Genomic DNA, 22,573 nt, shown 5'->3' on the forward strand with positions numbered 1-22,573 from the left:
TTGTCACAGCAAGCTCCACAGGCCTGATATATATTGACCCCACCAACCTGCGCCGCTCCAGTGCCATCAGCTCCAGCGCTGCTGCTGCAGCGGCGGCTCTGGAGGCCAGCAACTCCAGCAGCTATCTGACATCTGCCAGCAGCCTGGCCCGTGCCTACAGCATTGTCATCAGGCAGATCTCTGACCTCATGAGTCTCATTCCCAAGTACAACCACCTAGTCTACTCCCAGTACCCTGCTGCTGTGAAGCTCACCTACCAGGATGCAGTCAACCTGCAGGTAAGATACACTGCCATCATGTGGTCAAAACTAAACTTTACCCCACTATTCCAGCATGGCACACATACTACTTACATACTATTATCTGGATGATAATAATCACCAATCAAATGTGGTGTCACATAATGCAACCTCTCCAGCCATCCTGTTTTCTCCCATTTTCCTATTTCAGCATCTGAATTCAAATATTTTCCCCTCCCAGATATATCTGAATCTTTAACATGTGCTAGTAGTACTACCCAGCCTGTTTCCCCTATAATCTGGACATTATCCAACTGTTCTGAAAAGACCAATAACAATGTCACAAATCCTATTTGATAGCAGCACAACATTGTAATACTGAAAGTCTCACCTTCAGAAGCATTCCTGCCCATTCCCAACCCTTAAATATGTAATTGATTGCACTGTATCCACCCTATTTGGTGTTGTCTGATCAATATCAATCTTTTAACAAACATCTGATCTGTCTAATGAGTGAAATGTTTATTTTGTGTTGAACCAGAACTATGTTGAAGAAAAGCTGATTCCCACATGGAACTGGATGGTGTCCATCATGGATTCCACTGAGGCTCAGTTGCGATATGGCTCAGCGCTGTCGTCTGCTGGAGACCCGGGTCACCCCAGTCATCCACTCCACGCCTCTCAGCACTCAGCGCGCAGGGAACGCATGACAGCTCGGGAGGAGGCTAGCCTCCGCACCCTGGAAGGACGCAGGTAAAAAGAAAAAAATCAATTATTTAGTCCTAATAAACCCTCTTTGTTGTTTTTCCTTTCCACATTATTAGTCTGATTGGTTGATAATTGCCATGTGATAATAAATCTTGTGAGAACGCCTTTAGAGTCTTGATACACACGAAATCAACAAACTAGAAAGCTCTCTTGATAGCCATTAAACTCTTAACAGTCCCAGTCAATGTCCAGTCCAACTGTCGAGCACAAAATAGTTTGGTCCACACTGTATTGAATTGATGACTCCATATCTCTGCAGTTCTGCATTAGTAAGGTTTGCGATGTTCTCACTTGTTGTCTGTGTGTTGTATTTGTTTCAGGAGAGCAGCTACACTGCTAACAGCTCGCCAGGGCATGATGTCGGCTCGGGGAGACTTCCTGAACTACGCCTTATCACTGATGCGCTCCCACAATGATGAGCACTCTGATGTGCTTCCTGTGCTGGACGTGTGCTCACTGAAACATGTGGCCTACGTTTTCCAGGCTCTTATATACTGGATTAAGGCCATGAACCAGCAGACCACTTTGGACACCCCACAGATGGACAGAAAGAGGTAAATGAAGGAAACATAAGAAAATGCCGTCTTTCTATTAAGAAACGGAGCTGCCTTTTAGCGGCTTTGACTATATGTAACTATTTTAATAGAATTTGTTATCTACTTTTATTTGTAGGAATCGAGAGATTTTGGAACTGGGTTTGGACAATGAGGATTCCGATCACGAGAATGATGAGGACACCAATCAAAGTAAGCCAGCTTAATAGCTAATATTTATTAATAGTCAATGTGTAAGAGATGTCATTGTTGGTCATTTTTGTGTGTGTGTGTGCTGACAATCTGTTTCTGCATCACCTCAGGTTCAACTCTGCAGGACAAAGATGAGGACCCAGTTCCAGCTGAAACGGGTCAGAACCACCCCTTCTTCCGTCGCTCTGACTCCATGACCTTCCTGGGCTGCATCCCACCCAACCCCTTCGACGTTCCCCTGGCTGAGGCCATTCCACTGGCAGACCAGCCCCACCTTCTGCAGGTCAGCATCGCTGCTCACTCCTCTAGTGTGATTCTCAGGATTCTCCTGAGACGGCGAAGATGGAAAGGTTAAAGATGCATCATCCACAACCTGCTTGGATTTAACAGCATGCTAATTACACAAGACCAAGCCTTCCAATGACAGCTGTGGCAGCTATGCTATGTCATGCATCTGCTCAAGAGGCTAAACAGCCACACCACAACCTCTGAAATGTCAGAAATCCAACTGAGCCGGATCATTTCTCGGGCATCGTGACCTCCTTCAAACTGCACATTAGACAATAACTGATCAGGCAGAAAATCAGCCAAATCATTAGGGAATCTGATCCCAGATCAAAATTGAGCTTAATCGGTACAAAAGAGAGTGCAGAGTATGCTACTAGAAAGATACCTATTAATCGAACTGTTCAATATTCCTAGCAATCCTTCTTTTAGCTTTTCATCAGCCAGTTTCTCTTCGTAGCCACCAGGGACTGGTATGAGCAGTAGTGCGTGCCAACAGTGATGGATCACAGAGCCAGCAGAACAGTACACCAGCACATTAGATAGCATACAGTCGTTGGCTAGATATATAACTGCTATTACCATGCTATTATCTAATAGCCAAACAGCGTCTTCAGCTTCAACTTAATTTTGCTTCTTCTCTAACAGCCTAATGCCAGGAAGGAGGATCTGTTCGGCCGTCCCTCTCAGGGCTTGTACTCTTCCTCCTACATGGCAACCAAAGGCCTGGCTGAGGCAAGCATGGACAGGAACTGCCTGGAGGTAAACATGGGCTCCTCTCTACCCTCCCCCTCTCAGGTATACCACCCCTCTTCACTGGACAAATACGCTGGCAGCTGTGTTCTAATATCCACACACAAACACTGTTGAAATGTTGCAGAAACTACACTTTTAAATAGAAATCTTTAAAAAAAATTATCCAGGATTCATTATATCTTCCTCATTATTTCATCAATGGTATTTGAGAACATTGGAAATAATGGACAGCAAGAAATAATGGATATTTTGGATAGCCTTTTTGCTTACGTTGAAATTCAAGTGTGGATATTGCAACATAGTCTGTATTCTGTGTCTCGTTTCCATATCTCCATTCTTTCATCATCACACTGTAATCAATTCAAGACATACATCTGTTCACATTACTAATCAACTACTCTGAACGTCATTAAAACAGATCCTGCCCACTAAGATGTCTTACTCAGCCAACCTGAAGAATGTGATGAGTATGGAAACTGGCCAGCGGAGCAGTGGGAACCAGTCACTGGCAGAGCAGGAGCTGGAGGCTTCGAAACCGGGCCCTTCACCACATGACCTAGCTGCCCAGCTGAAGAGCAGCCTACTTGCAGAGATTGGTCTCACTGAGAGTGACGGACCCCCTCTCCCATCATTTAGGTATCAAACACCAATTCGTGCTCCTCTATGTTGGCAGTAAAATTCAGTGCGGTACAGTTCAGCTGCCTGTTTTCTAGAAAAAATGTCAATTTATACATATATTCACATAAATTCTGATACTGACATTAAAAATCCTAATATTAGGCAGAAAAGACAACAGATAACAGTTAGAATGAAGGATTATATGATGTAGATCAGACTATTCCAGGGTGTACCCGACGATGGATGGATGAATGAAATGAAATGAAAACTTAATTGTTCTAACATACTATAACTTGGTTTTAATATTCTAATGAAATGCATTTACAGCATCAATCATTGTGCCTCTGTCTCCTGTGTCTGTCTAGACCTCACTGTAGTTTCATGGGGATGATGATCTCACATGACATGCTGCTAGGCCGCTGGCGTCTGTCACTGGAGCTCTTTGGCCGTGTCTTCATGGAGGATGTCGGAGCTGAGCCTGGATCGGTACATTTTTATCTGAATATTCATTTAAAAGCAACAGCATCGATTATCTATGAATTACCTTCCTTTTATACTCACGTAAAGGCTTTTAATTTGTAAGTAAATGGTCTGTTTCTGCTCATTTTGACTACTCAAAGCGCTTTTACATTACATGCTGATTCACACATCATTCATACAGGAGGAATCTAAGTTGAAGGAGATGATTCTTTCACACACATTCGTATGCTTCAGGAGCCAGTTGGGGTTGGTTCTTGCCTAAGGGCACTTCAAATGCGAACCTGGAGGAGTGAATTCGCCCCAGTAGATTCATAGTCATATATTACTTATTGAAGCTCATCATGATATCTGTCAGTGCCTTCCATAACACTCCCAGATTCATTTGAACAACATGATAATCCCAGTAGAGTCCTCTTTCTCACGACTCCATTATTTGCTGGTGTGTTCACCTTGGGTTCTTCTGCTAACAATGAGCTGAAAGATGTGTAGAGCTGCAGACTAACTCTAATTATTCTAATATCAAAAACATCGCATCATGGAGCTTTTTTGGGGCAATCGTGGCCGAGATGTTAGAGAGCAGGCAAGCATAATGATTTTGTCTTTTTGCTATTTATCCCAGATCCTCACTGAGCTGGGTGGCTTTGAGGTGAAGGAGTCCAAGTTCCGGAGGGAGATGGAGAAGCTGCGGAACCTGCAGTCCCGTGACCTGGCCCTGGAGGTGGACCGGGATCGAGACCAGCTAATACAGCAGACCATGCGTCAGCTTAATACGCACTTTGGCAGGCGCTGCACAACCACTCCCATGGCTGTGCATCGTGTGAAGGTCACCTTCAAAGATGAGCCGGGGGAGGGCAGCGGCGTGGCCCGCAGCTTCTACACGGCCATCGCTCTGGCCCTACTCTCCAACGATAAGCTGCCCAATCTGGACTGTGTTCAGAGTGTCAGCAAGGGCATGCAGGCCAGCAGTACGTGTCATCACGATTACAATTCAAGTATGACAATACATAGAAACTACACTGTATTATGGAACAAGATTTCATTGTTACATTCAGTGGCACTTTTGTGATGCTTAACGCAGTTATCTCATGAGTTAAGATATTATCTTTACAGAATGATTTACACTCAAAGGTGGAGTCGTTTTTCTTCACCGTGTCTGTATTGTGTTGGTAGATCTGATGCAGCGTTTGAGAAACAGAGATCGGGAAAGAGAGAGGAGAAGTGGAGGGCTTCGAGCAGGTTCTCGGAGAGACCGAGACAGGTAGACTCCAACCTAATAAGTATATTTTCCTTTTACAATAAACAAAAAGGTTTGTGCTGAGACAAACCTGCATGTTTGTGTTCTACAGAGACTCAAGGAGGCAGCTGTCCATAGACACCAGGCCTTTCAGGCCTTCGTCAGAGGGAAACCCCAGTGATGAGCCCGACCCCCTGCCTGCACACAGACAAGCCCTGGGAGAAAGGCTCTACCCACGTGTTCATGCAATGCAACCGGTAATAAATCATCCTCATCCACCAAAGCTCCACAGCAGATACAATATCTGGTCATATACCGTGCTTAACAAATTTATCAGACCACCTTATCAGAAATCTGTCAAAAACTTGTTTCAAATTAAACATTGTATTATTATTTATTAGGCAAATAACAAACTGGAACAACTAAATAGTCCTTATTCACATATTTTAACCAAAAATCTTAATATTTAGTTTGACCTCCTTTGGCCCTGATTGTTTTCATGTACTTTTCGACCGTCTCTATTATTGAGTTCCAAATAGTTCCCAGCTGTTCCCAGAGACTTGCTTTGGATTAAATGTGTGTGTGATCTATTTTTTAATTCAATAAATCCCAGATCTGTTCGATAGGATTCAAGTCTGGGCTTTGACTTGGCCGGTCCATCAGTTCCACTACTCCAGATTCCTTTTACATCATTTCAAATACATCACTTTGATTAAAGAGCTTGCACATACTGGAGGGTTAACCATTACAGAAATTAAAAACATATTTTGGTAATCTGCAATACTGTTAATTTAGGGCAGGGGAGGCAAACACCTTACACTGGGTGGTGGTCTAATACATTTGTTAAGCACTGTACATAATTTTCAGTTTAGAGGTCAGCATATCTTAACTTATACCAGACTTGCATTAAATTGTAACAGTAAGATGAGGAAAGCCATTGATTTTTGGAGAGCAAGTGACCTTTGCTTTGCCATCATCAAACCACATCAGTTTTCATGAGTGGAAACAAACTTTGACTGCTAGACAATATAACTATGTGTGTGACTGCCAGTCTGTCTCAGTGGAACAAATAATTTCCGTCACCAAACTTAGAACGGCCGTGTGTTTGTCTCCTCAGGCGTTTGCCAGTAAGATCACAGGCATGTTGCTGGAGCTGTCCCCTGCTCAGCTGCTGCTGCTGCTGGCGAGTGAGGATTCTCTCCGAGCCAGGGTGGAGGAGGCCATGGAGCTCCTTATTGCACACGGAAGGTAACATAACCAGATGTGTCAAAGAGACATATAGATGCTGAACACGGGAAATGTTATCAGCTCTGTTCACCATAACACACACACATACACACACACTCTGCCCTGCTCTCAATCCCTGTGACACTTAAGTGCCTCAGTTTTTTAAACTAAGTACAGATCTGGATAAGTATGTTAAAAAGGAAAGAGCATGGAAAAGATTTTTGTGTCCAGACTAATTCAGTTTACTGCTAAAATATAAATGTGTGGGACAGACTGAGCTTGATGTCGTCTAAAGAAAGGCTTCAAGTATGCTGTGCGACTGAACACACACTCCCATGCAGAGCTGCCTCTGCGCCTGCACAGACAGCTCTGCCCCAAGAGCCTTATATTTTCCATTCATGACCAAATTAGTTTGTATTGCATATATTCATAGCATTGCAAATAACCAAAAGTAAAGCTTGTCTTGACATTTGAGTTATGCAGTAATGTAGTAATCATAAAAGTAAACGGACTATCTGACTCTGTAAGGAAACCTTCATCGTTTCACTGGGCACCGTGAATAAACAACGCTGCACAGATGAGTTAGAGATCAGTTCGTTTCCATAGTGAATTTGCTCTTTTCAGCTAAGTTTTTATTATTCATAAAAGTTTTAGCTGGTTTTTATTAGTTTCAGTATCCGTCTTACTTATAGGACATATTTGCTAGGGGCCGGATTTACATGAACACCCTTTTGTTACTGTAGGGCACACAGTTATTTATATCACATGACAAAAACTAAATAACATTACTCTGTCTCAGCATGTAGTTTGAATAAAATGTACATTGAACGTGTTTGGTGTTAATTGATTTACATGAGCTATAATACCTAGCTACAAACCTTGCCTTTATTTGACAACATAATACGTTGTAATGTTGGATTTTGAACCCATTTATTACTTAATAAATATCTAGCTATTTGTACTCAGATGTCCAATATGTCTACCAAGTCTGGAAAAGTATGGAATTTAGAAATGTGTAGGAAAATGTGTAGGAACACTCTAACTGTAAACCCTCTGTCTCCGTCTCCTCCAGGGAAAATGGTGCTGACAGCATATTGGACCTGGGCCTCCTGGAGGCTCCAGAAAAAGCACAAGTAAACACAACATCTCTGTTTTCACTCTATAATGTCCCAACATGTTGATGTATTTATTTAATTTCTATTAATAATCATGAACACCAGGGCTGGCTTGACACGATAACTAATATTTCTCTCCTTTTTAGACTTAGAATAACATAAATGCTACTGCACACTTTCTAAACAGCCATAATTAACAGTCCTCTTTTCCTCCCTCTTGTGTTCTTGTAGCAACAGGAGAACCGTAAGCGTCATGGTTCAACCCGCAGCGTGGTTGACATGGAGCTGGACGACCCAGATGACGGGGACGACAACGCTCCTCTCTTCTACCAGCCTGGAAAACGAGGCTTCTACTCGCCTCGGCCCGGCAAGAATACAGAGGCCCGGCTGAACTGCTTCCGTAACATTGGCAGGTAATGGATGCTCTTCTTCTTTGGTCAAACACGAAGAGGATTGTATTCAGTTATAAATAGAAAGCTGATTTTACCAAAGGCTCCAGAAGAGGACAAAGTTATGGAAAATGTTCTTAAAAGTAGTAAACAAGTTTAACTTAACTCTCCTACTTGTTTCCTACTGTGGTGTGGCCATAAAGGAATTCTGTCAACTTTATTTTTTGCGGTTGCATTTATAGTAACAATATATAGATGTGGTGTTAAAGCCTTATAGGTCCTGTTTTAGGCCCCTTTAGATTGCTTAAAAAGAGCTTTAATTATACTGGTAAAAAGCTATATGAACCCTGATTAAATTATCATGAAACAGCTGATTAAGTAAACATTGATTGGTGTGGCTATAAATGAATTCTGTGAACTTTATTTTTGGCAAATGCATTTCTTGTAACAAATAGTTGTGGTGATAAAGGCTTTGAGAGTCTGGACATTTTTGGTTGGTTAGGTACCCTGAAGGTGCTGAAGTATTGAATGTTGTGTTTTCTGTGCAGAATACTGGGGTTATGTCTGCTTCAGAATGAACTCTGTCCAATCACGTTGAACAGACATGTCATCAAAGTGCTGCTTGGGAGGAAGGTGAGAGAAAATATGTCTTTTATTATACATTTTTGCTACCATAAGACCCTGTTGCATGATGTTGGTGCTTTTCGGACCACAGTTGCTAAATCTACTTATCTTTGCAGGTGAACTGGCACGACTTTGCGTTCTTTGACCCGGTCATGTATGAGAGTCTGCGGCAGCTGATCCGTCACTCTCAGGCTGGGGAAGCAGATGCAGTGTTTGCTGCCATGGATCTGGCCTTCGCCATTGACCTCTGCAAAGAGGAAGGGGCTGGACAGGTAAAGGACTACAGTCATTGTTTCACCAAAGTTAGATTGTAACACTAAATGCTAACAAATTAAACCGTAGCGCATGTTCAGACAAAAAAATGTGCTATAAAAACAAAAGCGTGACATCCTAGAAGAACTGTTGAAAAACTAGGAGCAGATCTAGGAGTGATCTAGCACAAGGCTACATGGTATAGGTGCTACATGGTATTTTACTGGAAATTTGCAAGTTGAATTATGGGAATTAATTTTTAGATGCTGCTGCCAGAACACGGTAACAGTTTCTGCAGAAGAGAAAAGATGCACCCCAAGGACTCAGAATGTATTTTTTAGTTACACACATCAAGGTCCATCTATCGTTCAGTGTATCTTAATACAAAATGTAATTGTAAGTGATGTAAGAAGAGGATCCGTCACTGTGATTGGCCAGCTCATTTGTTTCAGTTTTATACATTATTTGCATCACAGCTTGAGGTTTAGCTTTTTAAAGCAGAATCTAAATACTCTCAAACACATTTACAGTCAAACAATCACAGCGTGTTAAAATGTGATGGAAACTTTTTATTCTGTTCAGCTCAGACTGTGAGGAAAAGCTTGCTGGAGACCTTGATGTCTTACACAGCGACATTTATTGATTTTCGGGGAGAGCAGAGACAACAGCACTCAGTATGAACACTGCCTGGTGCCATCTCAACTTTTAACCTCTGCAAGAGGGCTAAAATTACTCCATGTCCAAATGTGGTCATTCTGCAAATATGCTTGACTAGTCCATTTGCTCTTTGACATCTAAACTAAACGTCACTGTCAGCATGTTCCTCCAAGTCTATCTTGCAATGTCTGGGGCACAGCTATCTCCTGTGACCTTGGTCACTCTGACACTGGAGCCTCAGGCCTTATCTGAAAGGTGCCAGCCAACCCAAACAATCAGAGAGCTAAACTGTCCTCCAAAGACAAAGAGAAGGCTCCCCCAATTTTAAGTTTCACCGTTTGCCTGAATGAGACCTTTTAAGCCAAACGTGACCTGGGGAGACTTCTGTGCGCAGAGGCTAAAGAAGGAAATATCTCTCACAATAAATATGTGCTCCGTTGGACTCAAAGTGTTTGACACCTTTTTTCCCTCCTGGCTCAGGTGGAGCTTCTGTCTGGTGGGGTCAACATGCCAGTAACTCCCCTCAATGTGTATGAGTACGTGAGGAAGTATGCCGAGCACAGAATGCTGGTGGTGGCTGAGCAGCCTCTCCATGTAAGTAAAACACTTGAAAAATGTTCCTTCGTCTGTGATTACTCAGATTTTCAAGGTTGTAACAAACCGCATCTAAAAGTGTGTTGATTTTATAGAACCATAGACTGTATAAAAGAAGTGGAAGCAGCTTCCTGGTCTAAAAAAGTCAAGCTAATGCTGAAATGCCTTAAACCTGCCTTCTTTCTAATGGCCAGCAGGGGGTGACTCTGCTGGTTGCAAAAAGAAGTCTGATTGTATGAAAGTTTTTCAGATTGGCGACGTCTAAATTGCTAAACTAACAGCAGTCCACAAACCAATGGGTGATGTCTTGTTGGCCACGTCCACTTCTCATACACAGTCTATGTATGGAGCGTAGAAAAATGTTTCACCGGTCACCAAAATGTGTATTAAAATCTGTTGTGACACGTGTCCATGTCCTTGGTAGGCAATGAGGAAGGGTTTGCTGGATGTGCTTCCTAAGAACGCCCTGGAGGACCTGACGGCCGAGGACTTCAGGCTGCTGGTCAACGGCTGTGGAGAAGTCAACGTCCAGATGCTCATTAGCTTCACCTCCTTCAATGATGAGTCTGGTAAGCTCCTCTGTCTTGATCTTCTCTGCGTTTCTGTCCATTTTCCTGTCTCATCTCCGTTTCCGGCATTAACTCTGAAATAAAAGTTTGACTGTTGTACGTTTTCGCTGCAACATAGTGAGAAAAGACTTTTACTTTATCCAACAGGGGAAAATGCAGACAAGCTGCTGCAGTTTAAACGCTGGTTTTGGTCCATAGTGGAGAAAATGAGCATGACTGAGAGGCAAGATCTGGTAAGTCTGTTCTCATCACCATTATTATCATTAACCTTCGAATGAAAGAGACTGACGTTAGTTCAGTTCTTAACATTGTCAGTAATTGTTGGTACATTAAATGACGCTCAGAGCGTCTTCTCTTATGGCCCTAATGCTGAGGAACAATCCGAGCAAGACGTTTCAGTCCTTTAGTCCAAAACACACTTCCAAACTCTTCTTATGGAAAATGTAAATGTTTTTTTACTTAATTGCGTGTCTTTTACTTCTAATTCTCCTTGTGGAAGCTCAAAGCTTATCACAGGGATTTGTTTGTCACAGGTTGTGCTTAGTCAGTCAGTCACTTCAGACCACTTTAGTCTGGTTTGGTGGCTTTTATGGTGTTACATGGGGCTACGTTAATGCTGGCAGTATGTTATTGCACCACTGCCTTACATAAGACCTCCCACTACAGTCTGAAATGGGTGCTCTTGTTGTAACTGTGCATTCAAGATGGTCAAATTAATAAATGAGAAGCAGTTAAGTGTTGGTCTGTGAAGTTTCATCAGTTTCATTTCTCTCTGATCGGCACCAGAGAACACGAACGTGTTCAATAATATCATTTATTCAAAGCCTCTCTCTGTCGAAGTCCACTTTTTAACTCCTCACCCAACAACACAAAACTTGTGCATGACAAAACAAACCAAAAATGTTGTGGTCATTAAATTAAAATGGCAAGTGCGACTAATGATTTCCTCGTCCTCAGGTGTACTTCTGGACCTCCAGTCCCTCTCTACCAGCCAGCGAGGAAGGCTTCCAGCCGATGCCCTCCATCACCATCCGGCCTCCAGACGACCAGCACCTCCCCACAGCCAATACCTGCATCTCACGTCTCTACGTGCCACTCTACTCTTCAAAACAGATACTCAAACAGAAACTCCTGCTAGCCATTAAGACCAAGAATTTTGGTTTTGTGTAGAGGTTCGACAGAAAAGAGTTTAAAAAAAGGAAAAAAAGAAAAACATGTTTACTGTTGTGTAATATTTACCTAGCTCCATTTTGTAGATTTATTTTTTGTCTATACAATTTTATGAAATTCGACATACTGTCGCTATCTCCCCAGGCGGTAATATTTGTTTGTGTTGTGAACACAAACAGCTTGTTATTTTTATTTCAATTTTTATTGTTTTTTTTTCTTTTGTGTTGACGAAGAAGAGGTATACAGTCCAGAACATTCCTGCATTGGCACTGTAAAATGTAAAGCCCACAGCCCTGCTCTATTGGCTTAAACCTTTGCTTCCCAGGAATGTGGTTTGACAGAAGGCTGTCTGCCGAAACCCAGCCAAAGATGACAGCAGTAGAAGTATTTAAAAGAAAAGAAGACACACTGTGATTATAAGTTTTTTCCTTCCCTAGAAAAGTACTATCACTGACAGTTCACTGCTGCCTTTGTGGAAAGTCCTCTTTTTCTTGTACAGGGGGAGTAGGGAATTTCAAAATAAACTTGGATGCAAATAAGTTGTCTCTATTGTTTTTTTCCAGTTTGGACCTGCCACACACCTAATGGGGTTATTGAATCTTGACTCTAACCCAGCCCTTCATATTGCTGCTGGATAATGGTTATTATTATCAATAGTATTTTAAAAACTATGTAAACATGCTGTTTTGCCCAAGATTAGTTTAGCAAGGAAGGTTTTGTGTATTTTTGATACATTGAGGAAATGTAAAAGAAAAATAATATTTGAACGGCTGGAAAAGTGGACTTACAGACTCAATGCTATACCGTTTGGGAATGGATTTGGGACTGGAACAAATACAGTAAATATATTTATATAATTAGTGGTTTTAAAATAGGACTTTTAGGGACTGGGACTCTTTTCGAACTGAGGTTTTTGGCCAATCAGCGTGGAGGAGATCTTAGCCCCGCCCACTTGGTTGGAGCTGTCACTGCCCGGTTGTGATGCCTTCAAATGAGTTTGTGAAAAAATGAATTTGTTGCGTCCTGTTAATTAGGCTGAGAGACTAAGCAAAATCTGGATATATGCGCTATTAATAATATATAAGGGCGATTACCTGCTATTAAGGTACCTACTCAACAAGTGATAGCAGACATGCCGCAACAAATTTTAGCAAATAATATAAATCAAAGATGTGTCATTAGCATAATCTTCCTTATCAGCCTGCTACTTAAAACTCATAGTAAACATGTCTTCAAAATAATATTAGCTACGAAATTAATTGTTTAAATTGACTTTTTGGACGTTAATCACAGACTGCGTCAGTACGCGATTGCGATACCCTTAGTGGAAGCTGCAGTTTACAAGTGGCCCTGAAGGCAGCGCTGCTCCTCCAGTCTGAACGGAGCCATATGAGGTGAACCTGCCTGACTGGCGGTCACACTGGACGCGTTGCGGCGATCAGCTAATGGTGATATCAGCTAGCTTGATGGCTAGTTAGCTAACCCAGTCTGTCATCGCAGCCTTTGCAGATTTTAGCTAGCTGGCTCTCTGTCAGGCCAGGCCGATGTTACTGTCGGAGGAGGGGGTGGATTTATTGTCTTCCATCATGTCGAAGTCGTTCCGTTATTTTTAGCTAGCACTGCAAGCTAGCGCGGCTAGGTTGATAGCGGCAAGCAAAGCGTGATTAATCGGTCTGTCGGTTGAGAAACAATACAAATGGAGCAGTGGCAGGACGCGGCCTCTCAGCAGGCCAAGCTGCTGACAAATCGTCTGAATGAACTATTGTCCAAAGGCCTGGGGCTGCTGCGCTCCGAGCTCGGCGTGGATTTGGGGCTGAAGCCTGAGCTTATTCCGCCATGGGTGATCCTCTTAGCGGCGTGCGCCGCGCTGCTGCTGATGTTCGCCCTGTGGGCCTCAGCCTGCTGGGCTGTCCTGAAGAAACGACCCGCTGTGAGCCATGCGGACGACGGCATTGAAGTAAAGACAGGTGTCGGTAAACCTGTCAAATCCGAGGAACCGAAGAAAAAGAAGAAGAAGGCGGAAAAGGCACGTAAATGAAGCCGGTCTAGAGCCTTTTCTAGCTAGCTAGCCGGACCGTTAGCAAGGCTAGCTGTCAAGCTAACGGTGACAGTTGAATCTCATGTCATGCCTAAAACCCCAGCTAGCTCCAGGCTAGTGTCTGCCCTGGCTCTGCTAGCCTTGGGCGGTGTTACATATTGCCTGCTTGAAGGGATTAAAGCTGAAATTTCTCATGGTCCTCAACATTTTTTCCTCACATGTGCTCTCTTTAGAAAGCCCAGCCAAATGGGAGAGCTGTTGCTGAACCACAGGAAGAAGCCATAGTGTCGGAAGAGATAGTGCCACATCACCAGCCGCCCCCACCAGAAGTCAAGGCTGAAAAGGTTGCAGAGGTAATTATCTGTACCAAAGTCATGTCAGTAGACACCCCACAACAGGGTGGTGGGACCTGAGCTTCTTAACTCGTCCACTGTGATTGATGTGCCCAGATTATGTTTGTGTAAATGTCTGCACCTGTAAGTCACATCATTATTTCTTGGGTCCTCTTCAATGAAACCACTTTAGAGAACACCACGTTTTCTCGCTGTCACCCTGCAATGAGGTAACCCCACCAGCTGCCAGTGTTGGGTTACAGTTTTTAACTTGCAGATGCAGCAAAATCGTGGAAGATGGCTCCTGGCTTAGGACAGGACAAGGTGCAGTCTTTCATTTAATGCCACCCTCTGGATACTGCAAAATAACACAAACCGTGGTCCTAAAGGTGCTGGAGTCAGAGGATGTAGTTGTGCATACAGTGAGAGATGGAAATAGTGCTTACAAAGAGGACATGCAGCAGATTTAGGGAGAGCTTGACAGTGGATGTAGTTTCACTTATAAATAGACATGGCTTGAGCATGCTGATTTGAGTGACTGACGGTTCAGTCGGCGGGGGGGTCGCTTTCCTGGTTGCTGTTCTTGGAGGGGAAATCATATGCCCTGCATGATCAGATACACTGGCTTGTTATTCCGCTTTATGTCCATCATTTATCTTCTTCTAGGTAAAGAAGTCCAAGAAGAAAGCCAAACAGGCTGTAAAGGACACTAAGACCGTGACAGCAGATGGCAAAGAGCCAGAAGAAGGTAAAACATGATGAATGATGCCATAATCAAGGTTCTTTGGTCAAAGTGATGTATGGTTAGTTTGGAGGAGGCTGTCTTTTGTTATTTTTATTCATTAAGCCACCATTTTTCATAGCACCACACAGGAAAATACCAACTTCTGTGCTGCCAACATACCTAAAACAAAACTGGAACTTTTTTTTCAGCAAAATACATTTACCGTGCAGTTGAACAGTTTCTACATCTATTCCTTTATCCTGCTTAATCCATACCAGTAATCCATTGCAGTATTTTGCAACTAATTCCACACTGCACTCAATGCTACTTTTCAGGCACATGGGAGACCAAGGTCAGCAACAAGGAGAAGCGTGAGCAACGCAAGAAGGACAAGAGTTCCAGTGATGGCTCAGCCAGTCCTTCAGGAGGGGACACGCCCGTGAGCACTCCCTCAGAGCAGCCCAAGGCCCCTGCAGCGCCTACACCTGCCACGCAGAAGAAGAAAAAAGGTAACTCTTAAAATATGTATCTCCTAAAACCATGTATATTTTAATTTAGGCTGTGATTTTCTTGTTTTGAGAAGATGGACGGACTGTAACAGTGTGACCTTGGATAAACAGCCTAATATGTCACCTAGAGAGAGATTTCTGTCTGTTGTTTTGAGTAGGGTGTTGTTGTGGTTGGTTGGTCTCTTGTTGGCAGGACAGACTATAAATAGAGGCTTTAAGGGAATTTAGGGGAGCCTCAAGTGAGTTTTCCCTGAAGTGTTGTCACTGGTGTGTGTGTGTGCGTGCGCTGCCTTCACTAATAGGCTCTCATGGATAATGCACTTGACGTATGTTGACCTCTGTAATTCTTTCTTTTCAGGAGAATCCACAAAAGTGAAGGCAGAGAAGGTTGAGGCTGTTGTACCTCAAGGTAATTTTCATCAGGAAATGCTTCACCCAAGAACTGATGTCTCGCCTGTGCCTAATCTTTAATCAACCAGAAGTTTCCATGCTTCACTGGGAACTCTTACGTTAGCTGTGTTGACAACCTCCTTGTGTTTATTGTGGCTGATTTTGAAGTGTTTCTCTCTTGGTCTTAGTGGACAGCCACGAGGTGGCACCGGTTGCTGCTGTTGTGACTGACGTGGCTGTAAAGGTTCCTGCTCACACCGTCGCTCCAAAGGCGGACCCCTGGACGACCAGCAGAGAACCAGCGTCACTGTGGACATCGGAGATTGATGGTAAAACCTGTTTCATCTCTACTACTTAACTGCTCGGTTGTTGAACCCCACATGTGTTAATCATGCTGTGCTCACATGATGAGTGACAAAGCTGCGGGGTCAGGTGCTTAAACGCTCACTGACGCTATGTTGTTATGCTCTTGTGAACCATATTACACTACTACAGCAAGCCATTGTTCTAAAATGTATGTTTCATACCTGGTACTCCAACAATAGCTGCCACCTTCTGCCAAGCTACTTCTTTTTATTTTTAGTGAGTCAAGCGTTAAATGAAAAGGTGGCACAGGGAACTGGCTAACTGCAAGATCAGGTTTCCTTCCTTTTTTTTTTTTTTTTTGGAGACTGGAACAGGAATTGTTTTGTCAGGGTCAAAAAACAGGTGATTGTTGCTTCATCATTATGTCTTTGGAGCACTGATGGAAAAAGTTGAGGCCACCTCAACTTGAATGTGAAGCACTGTGGAGCTTCGTGTAACTGGCGTCCGTTGAAAATGACTTGTGTGACCTTGTCACTCATGTGAACACAGTATAATTCTTCAAAGCTTTATGGCATTTCATGAACCACTTAAACTCGATCAGCTGCAGCGTCGGAGCTGCTGGATGGATGTTGATGCTGATGTCAAAGATGTAATTGTCCTCTTAAATATGGAGCCACAGAAATGCTTTATCAAAAACAGTTATAGAACAGTTATCCATCAACTCGCTTGTCCACTGATTGGTAGGTTCATTGAACAGTGACATAATAGCATGTGTGAAATATTTGTGTTTCAGAGTCGTGGACTGTGATTGAGAGGGGAATTCCCACAACGGAGCAGAATCTGGTGTCTTTACCTGGACTGAGTGCTGCTGGTAAGTGTACAATAAAGTGATGATGTGACAAGTGGAGGTTTAACCTGGCTCCCACCCCCTAAGCCTCTTTCACACACAGTTCCTGGTAAATTACTGGGATAATTTGATGATTTTGACTGTTCAGACCTACAGCTAAATTAAATAATAACTAAATTAATAAAAAGTTCTGTCTTGTGCCTTTCCACATGTGCCATGATGGTGCTAAGCAGCCCTTTCAGTCGGGAAACGGCACACAAGAACACCTCCTCAGTCCTGAAATGCTGCAGTCTTTATAGATTGACAGCTCTAACTTTCTCCGTACATTTACTGCTAATTTCTCTGCTGCACTGTTTCCTACAGCACCGATCCATTCACCATCACTGTGTCATCACTTACTCTCCCTCACTCAAGCACACACTTGCTATGTACAGCCGCTCAGCCCTGCCCGTATTCTTGTAAAAGGGCTGTGCTGGTTTTAATTAATTGTCAGTTATCACCCGTGAAAGCGAAGCCAAAAAATAAAATACGTCATCAGTGGAGTTTTGTAATTGGTTCACTTGCTCCATGCGAATCTTTCATCAGAGGTAACCCTTAATATGCTTGTCCCTTCAGTGTTACTGCCTTCATTCACAACAGCCGCACTGGCAGGAAGTGTGCCTGAACATTTCAGGGATAGAAGGCATGTGAGAAAAAGGGGCTCTAGATGGCATAATTTTCCAAAGTATCCTTTATGAAGGGAGCAGGTTGCGTCATTGATCTTGTTTCTTTGTAGAGCCCCAGCCTGTGAAGGACCTGCGGTGGCGCAGTCAGCCCAGAGTGGACGATGAGTGGTCTGGACTCAGTAAGGGTGATATATATTATTTAACTTTGTAACACTATAGATGATACTGCTTCACGTTTGGAGCGTTTTTTCCTGACGGTCTTTGTGTTTCTCAGATGGTGGGTCAGACCCCAGCTCTGACTGGAACGCTCCCGCAGAAGTCTGGGGCAACTATGAGGAGCCCACTCCCGTGCCCCCTCCCGCTCAGGAGCAGCCCCTCCCCGAACCGGCCAAGGTTAACCTGCTGATTGCAGCGGCTGTGAGTACGCCCAGGCTTTGGACAGAACTAAGCATTATGGGAGTTACCTGGAAGTTTTAAAAATAACAACCCAGTAACCGGTGGCTCCTCTGGGTGTAGGGCCCAGGGCAGCTGTCCCGGTTCCTCCCCCCGACTGTGGCCATGCTGTTCACAGTAGTGAACCAGCACAGTAGACTAGTACACACACAGCCTCTTGCTGCCTTTTTGTTCTGCACAGAAGAGTATTCCCACCCACAGTAAGCTGATGGTGGTGGATTAGACCACTTCTCAAGGCTGTGTGGATGTGTGCAGATTATGTTAAGACCCTTTTCATGGCAGACATTTGACCTACTGTAGCATTAAAATGTACAATTATTAAGGAAAGACTTTGATATCACCACCACATGGCTGCACAATGTTACTTTATCAGTAAATGCTCTGCACAGCTGAACTGAGCTGACTCGTGTGTGTTCATTAGGACGATGATGAGGATGAGAAGGACAAGGGAGAGAGTGCTGCTGATGGAGCAGCTAAAACTAAAAAGAAGAAAAAGAAGAAGAAGAAGGCTGCTGAGGACGGAGGAGCAGCTGGCCAGGTAGAAACAGATGTGACTTCAGCAACTGTTTTGCAAGTTTTGAAACCTAAAAGTCAAGAAAGCCTGACTGTAGTGTGACAAATCACACACTTGATGAGGTTTTGTGGCAGCGCACTTTGATACACATATAGGAGGATGCATCTAAACTTAAGGAATCAATAATGATATCTTGCCCCATGTGATCAGCTAGGCCATATTTCCATTTTTGACATTTCCAAAGTTTACTTTGGATTCAGTGCTGTTAGGAGTAAACTGTGCCTGCGTCCTTGTGTCCTGTGAAGGGTGAGGAGCCAGAGAAGGAGGCGGCACCTGCTGCCTCCGTGAAGAAGCAGCCACCTGTTCAGGAGAACACTGCCGCCGTCCAGCCTGTCAAAGCAGCTGCTGTCGAGGTGAGCGGTGCCGACGCAAGAGCAGATCAACTAAAAGGCGTTTTTATGTTTCCACGGTGATGACGGCGTTGACCGGAGGCTTTATGTCTCGGTTGTCCTTTTGTTTGTCTGTATGCACGTCCCATTCTCTCATGAACACCTGGAGAGAATTTCTTCAAATTTGGCACATCTTCACCTCATGACCTCACTCTACATGCTTTTGGCCATAACTCAAGAATTCATGTTAATTATGACAATAATATCCAATAATATGAAATTACCTTTTAATATTCAAAAGGTCAAAGGTCAGCTTCAGTTTGACATCAATACCTGATGTCTCTTAATTGAAGAGTTTGGTCTTGACCTGCTCTTTATGGAAAGTATCTTGAGATAACACTTGTTATGAATTGGAGCTATATAGATAAAGATTGATTTTTATCATAAAGTTCTGCAAAAACACTTTCTGGCCGTTATTCAACACAGGTACAGAAGGGGACATTGTCACCGTATTTATTCTGTACTGCTGAGTTGAAGAGGTGTGTGTGTGTGTGTGTGTGAAGCATCAGTGTTTTTGTAGCCTCTTTGCAGCAACATCCATATTTGAAGCTTTGTCTACTGTTATGGCTACAACTTTGTTCTTTCAGAATTAGTATTGTCGGCTAAGCATGTGAACAAATACAAGGAATTTAATTTAACTCTTGTTTTTGTTTGTCTCAGTGAATTTCCACACTAAAAGACAAACAGCAGAACAAGAACAAGACTAGCAAAGTCAAATCAGCTTCATTTGTATATCACTACATCACAGATCTAATATTTGCCTCAAGGGGCTTCACAGTCTGTATAGTAAACATCGTACCCATATTTATTTATTAATTATGAGCCTGGTTAAAGAAGGCTCCCTGTCCTGAGGTGGTATTTTTAGTTCTGCAGAAGAAGATTAATCATGTGAAGATAAATATATCATGTGCTGTGTTTGATGACTGGATTTTTAAGTGCTTCCAGGTGATCTGTTCTAACCATGGGGCCCATTTTCTTACAGGTGAGAGTGGAACAACCAGTGAAGGACAACATATCCCAGAAACCCCCTGTCACACAAGTGCCACAGAAGCCAACCGATGGAGAGTCCACTGCCAAGCAGAACAACCTTTCTGCTCCAACACAACAAAGTAAGCTCATCAGCCACTCTGGGTGTAATACCTGCAGTCTCCTGGGGGGGGCAGGAGTCACTCTGACTTGTTGGTGATCGGAGCACGACCACAGTGCTCTTCTTCTCTTCTCCTCATTCCTGTCGGCCAGACGGACAGAGAGAAATCTACTACTTAACAGCTTAACTCACATTTAGGTAGAGGTCCCAATGATGGCACCTTCCTTCTCTAGATTTAAACTCCTGTCCAAGTTGAAAGTGTTTAACTTTTAATAATAATGATAACAGATGTTAGGAGCCAGCCGTTATTTATAATTACTGCATCTGAGTCAGTGGTCCACTTTGGCTTTGTAGTCGCTTTCTTTCTTTCTCTTTCTACAATATTAGATAAATAATAGTTTCCCAGTAAAACAGGATATAATATACAAAGCTCAAATAAAAAGCCAAGATGAGATGTGTTTAGTAATCAGGTAAATTATTGGATTGACTGGGGACAGCTGCGTTTATATGGGTTTGATTTTAGTTATAGTATCCTAAAAAATATCAGACTCTCCTCATTACTGTTTTTATTGTTTTGGAAAACGTGGATCTCTCCTTTTTCAGTCAGACAAATGTTCTTCAACTGAACCAGTTATTGTAATTTTGCTGTACATATAAGTCTGAGAGAGTCTTAAATTCAACTTGCAGATAGATGTAGACAAACTGATCATTTAAAAATAAATGGTGTTCATTTACTTTGCTGTAACTCGCTGCTTCTCTTGCCTAAAAAAATGAGATCTGAACCTGAAGAATTGAAGTCAGTGAAGTGTTTCTTATTGAAACCGAGCCACGGGCAGATTTTAAACTTTCAGCACGGCCGGATTCTGAGCGTCGCTCTGTGAGCCGTTATGTTTGATCGACGGTTGGAGCAGAAGTCGATAAATCTGTTCTCAGCAGTGATCCAGAGCCTCCCGACTCAAAACAGCCTGATCAACATTTATGGGAAAAAGAAAATCATGCGAGTCACGTTTGGAGTTGTGTCACTAATCTCCCTCCCTTTTGTTTTTTGTGTCTCCACAGAAAAACCTGAGGAGAGCCAAGCGCCCAAGCCGACAAAGAAGAAGAAGGCGAGGAGAGAGACATGAGACTGAGTCCACTCTGTAGACCTCTGTATGCAAAAGACTTCATATCCTGTTTATGCAACACCTTTTGTGACAAGAACTTTGAACTAAGGTCTTCATGATGGACTTAAACCGTAACACCTGTCTGGAAATTGAAACGACTTTTATACTCGGCGAGTGTCGGCCGGTGGATCACTGAAAACTGAACCTAGATGCAGTGCAATCTAATGTAATGCGGTGTTAATGATTTTTAAGGATGATTTGATACTCTTGATTCTGTCTTCTAATTCCACTGAATCAAATAACCGATTGATTGAAAGAGCTGTATTGTAGTAATTTAGACATGTAGAAAAATACTGATCATGTTTAGAAATTTGATGTTGTGGTGGCTGACGGCTGGAGTTTACTGTGTGGGGAATGAAAACGGTCGACGTTCATCGGGACACGCAACACTGACTGGGCCACTGTGTCCAACTGGCCTTCTTGCTTTTGCAGTCTTTAATTTTGCTCTTACGTCTGTGAGCCACGACGGCACAGTGGGCTCAAGAGCAGAGAGATCAAATGTTTGTTTCACGTCAACGGTTTTGACTCAGTCGGGTGGAAACGTTTGTGACTTAACACGAGCATCGGTGGGTGCAGAAAAGGGAATCGTGTCGGCTCCGTATCTTTTCATTCTTATCTGTGACTGTGACATTTCAGCTGACTCAGTCCATCTGGTTCGTCCCTCGTCTGATGTTGTACTGCGCTGTGTCGAGACGACTGCTTCCTTGCTGTTTTTACTATCTGTGACTGCTTTGTTGGCCGGATCCGTGTGGGATCGTAGATGTACCGTTGCAGAAACATCGTCATGATTTTCCTGTGGTTGATTCGAAAGTCTTCAGAAACTTTTTGTAAAACCTGTTTGTAATAAAAGAAAAGCTAAAGCCATATGTAAAAAGACTAAATAAAGGCCAGTTTTTCTATATTTTGGCTACTTTTATAATCATGTTTTAGATCCTATGTAAGTATTAAAGAAACAGGATGAGTATGAGCAGGGTGGTGACACCTTTAGGAAGTACTAATATTAGATACACAGCCTACAACACAACAGAATAATGTGAAAATGATCTGTGGGTGGCCAACTTTGAGTCTATAAGGGGAAAAAGCAATGCAGCGAGGAATTCAAAGTAAGAAGAAACTATTTGATGGCATCTTTCATACAAGAAATGCAGCACAAGGTGCAGATGACATGCAGAGTGCTTCCTCTGAGAATGCAACCAAAAAACAAGATAGAAAAGTGAAATGAGACTAAAATGGAAGATAAAACCCACTAAATGATAATATAAACTGTTAATCAATTCAAGTAGAATACAACATTTGAAAGCTCAGCATTTAAAGAAGTAGTTCACTGTTTTTTTTTTTAGAGGGAGCTCGGTGCTGTGACGCTGTTCAAAGAC

At 42.9% G+C, this 22,573-nt stretch overlaps 2 protein-coding genes across 6 annotated transcripts in view; both read left to right on the plus strand.

The window, feature by feature from the left end:
* ubr5 (ubiquitin protein ligase E3 component n-recognin 5) overlaps nt 1-12,262 on the plus strand; it is a 33,132-nt gene extending 20,870 nt beyond the window's left edge. Inside the window, exons 39-58 of one of the 4 annotated variants that reach the window (XM_070834631.1) lie at nt 10-278; nt 781-992; nt 1,328-1,561; nt 1,680-1,753; nt 1,864-2,036; nt 2,687-2,836; nt 3,213-3,430; nt 3,778-3,898; nt 4,512-4,884; nt 5,063-5,150; nt 5,239-5,383; nt 6,244-6,374; nt 7,426-7,486; nt 7,700-7,881; nt 8,406-8,490; nt 8,598-8,753; nt 9,871-9,984; nt 10,409-10,553; nt 10,701-10,786; nt 11,511-12,262. In XM_070834631.1, the coding sequence (XP_070690732.1) occupies nt 10-278; nt 781-992; nt 1,328-1,561; nt 1,680-1,753; nt 1,864-2,036; nt 2,687-2,836; nt 3,213-3,430; nt 3,778-3,898; nt 4,512-4,884; nt 5,063-5,150; nt 5,239-5,383; nt 6,244-6,374; nt 7,426-7,486; nt 7,700-7,881; nt 8,406-8,490; nt 8,598-8,753; nt 9,871-9,984; nt 10,409-10,553; nt 10,701-10,786; nt 11,511-11,723 (3,230 nt within the window). In that variant the 3' untranslated portion in view covers nt 11,724-12,262. The remainder of the gene's footprint in view (nt 1-9; nt 279-780; nt 993-1,327; nt 1,562-1,679; nt 1,754-1,863; nt 2,037-2,686; nt 2,837-3,212; nt 3,431-3,777; nt 3,899-4,511; nt 4,885-5,062; nt 5,151-5,238; nt 5,384-6,243; nt 6,375-7,425; nt 7,487-7,699; nt 7,882-8,405; nt 8,491-8,597; nt 8,754-9,870; nt 9,985-10,408; nt 10,554-10,700; nt 10,787-11,510) is intronic. The other 3 variants (XM_070834632.1, XM_070834633.1, XM_070834634.1) reach the window with 3 other exon arrangements.
* Nucleotides 12,263-13,131: 869 nt separating this feature from the next.
* Nucleotides 13,132-22,101, plus strand: mtdhb (metadherin b). Of its 2 annotated transcripts, none has more exons than XM_070835873.1 (13): nt 13,132-13,753; nt 13,999-14,114; nt 14,760-14,841; nt 15,153-15,326; nt 15,685-15,735; nt 15,905-16,045; nt 16,816-16,893; nt 17,645-17,719; nt 17,809-17,951; nt 18,409-18,525; nt 18,807-18,914; nt 19,933-20,059; nt 21,097-22,101. In XM_070835873.1, exons 1-13 carry the CDS (start codon nt 13,420-13,422, stop codon nt 21,159-21,161), a joined length of 1,611 nt encoding a protein of 536 aa, XP_070691974.1. In that variant the 5' UTR covers nt 13,132-13,419; the 3' UTR covers nt 21,162-22,101. The 2 variants fall into 2 exon arrangements, with proteins under 2 accessions (XP_070691974.1, XP_070691975.1); XM_070835874.1 differs by having other exon boundaries at nt 17,645-17,713.
* Nucleotides 22,102-22,573: the final 472 nt, after the last annotated feature.

This window comes from Pempheris klunzingeri, chromosome 8 (assembly GCF_042242105.1).
Source record: "Pempheris klunzingeri isolate RE-2024b chromosome 8, fPemKlu1.hap1, whole genome shotgun sequence".
In the NCBI taxonomy this organism is placed as follows: Eukaryota; Metazoa; Chordata; class Actinopteri; order Acropomatiformes; family Pempheridae; genus Pempheris; species Pempheris klunzingeri.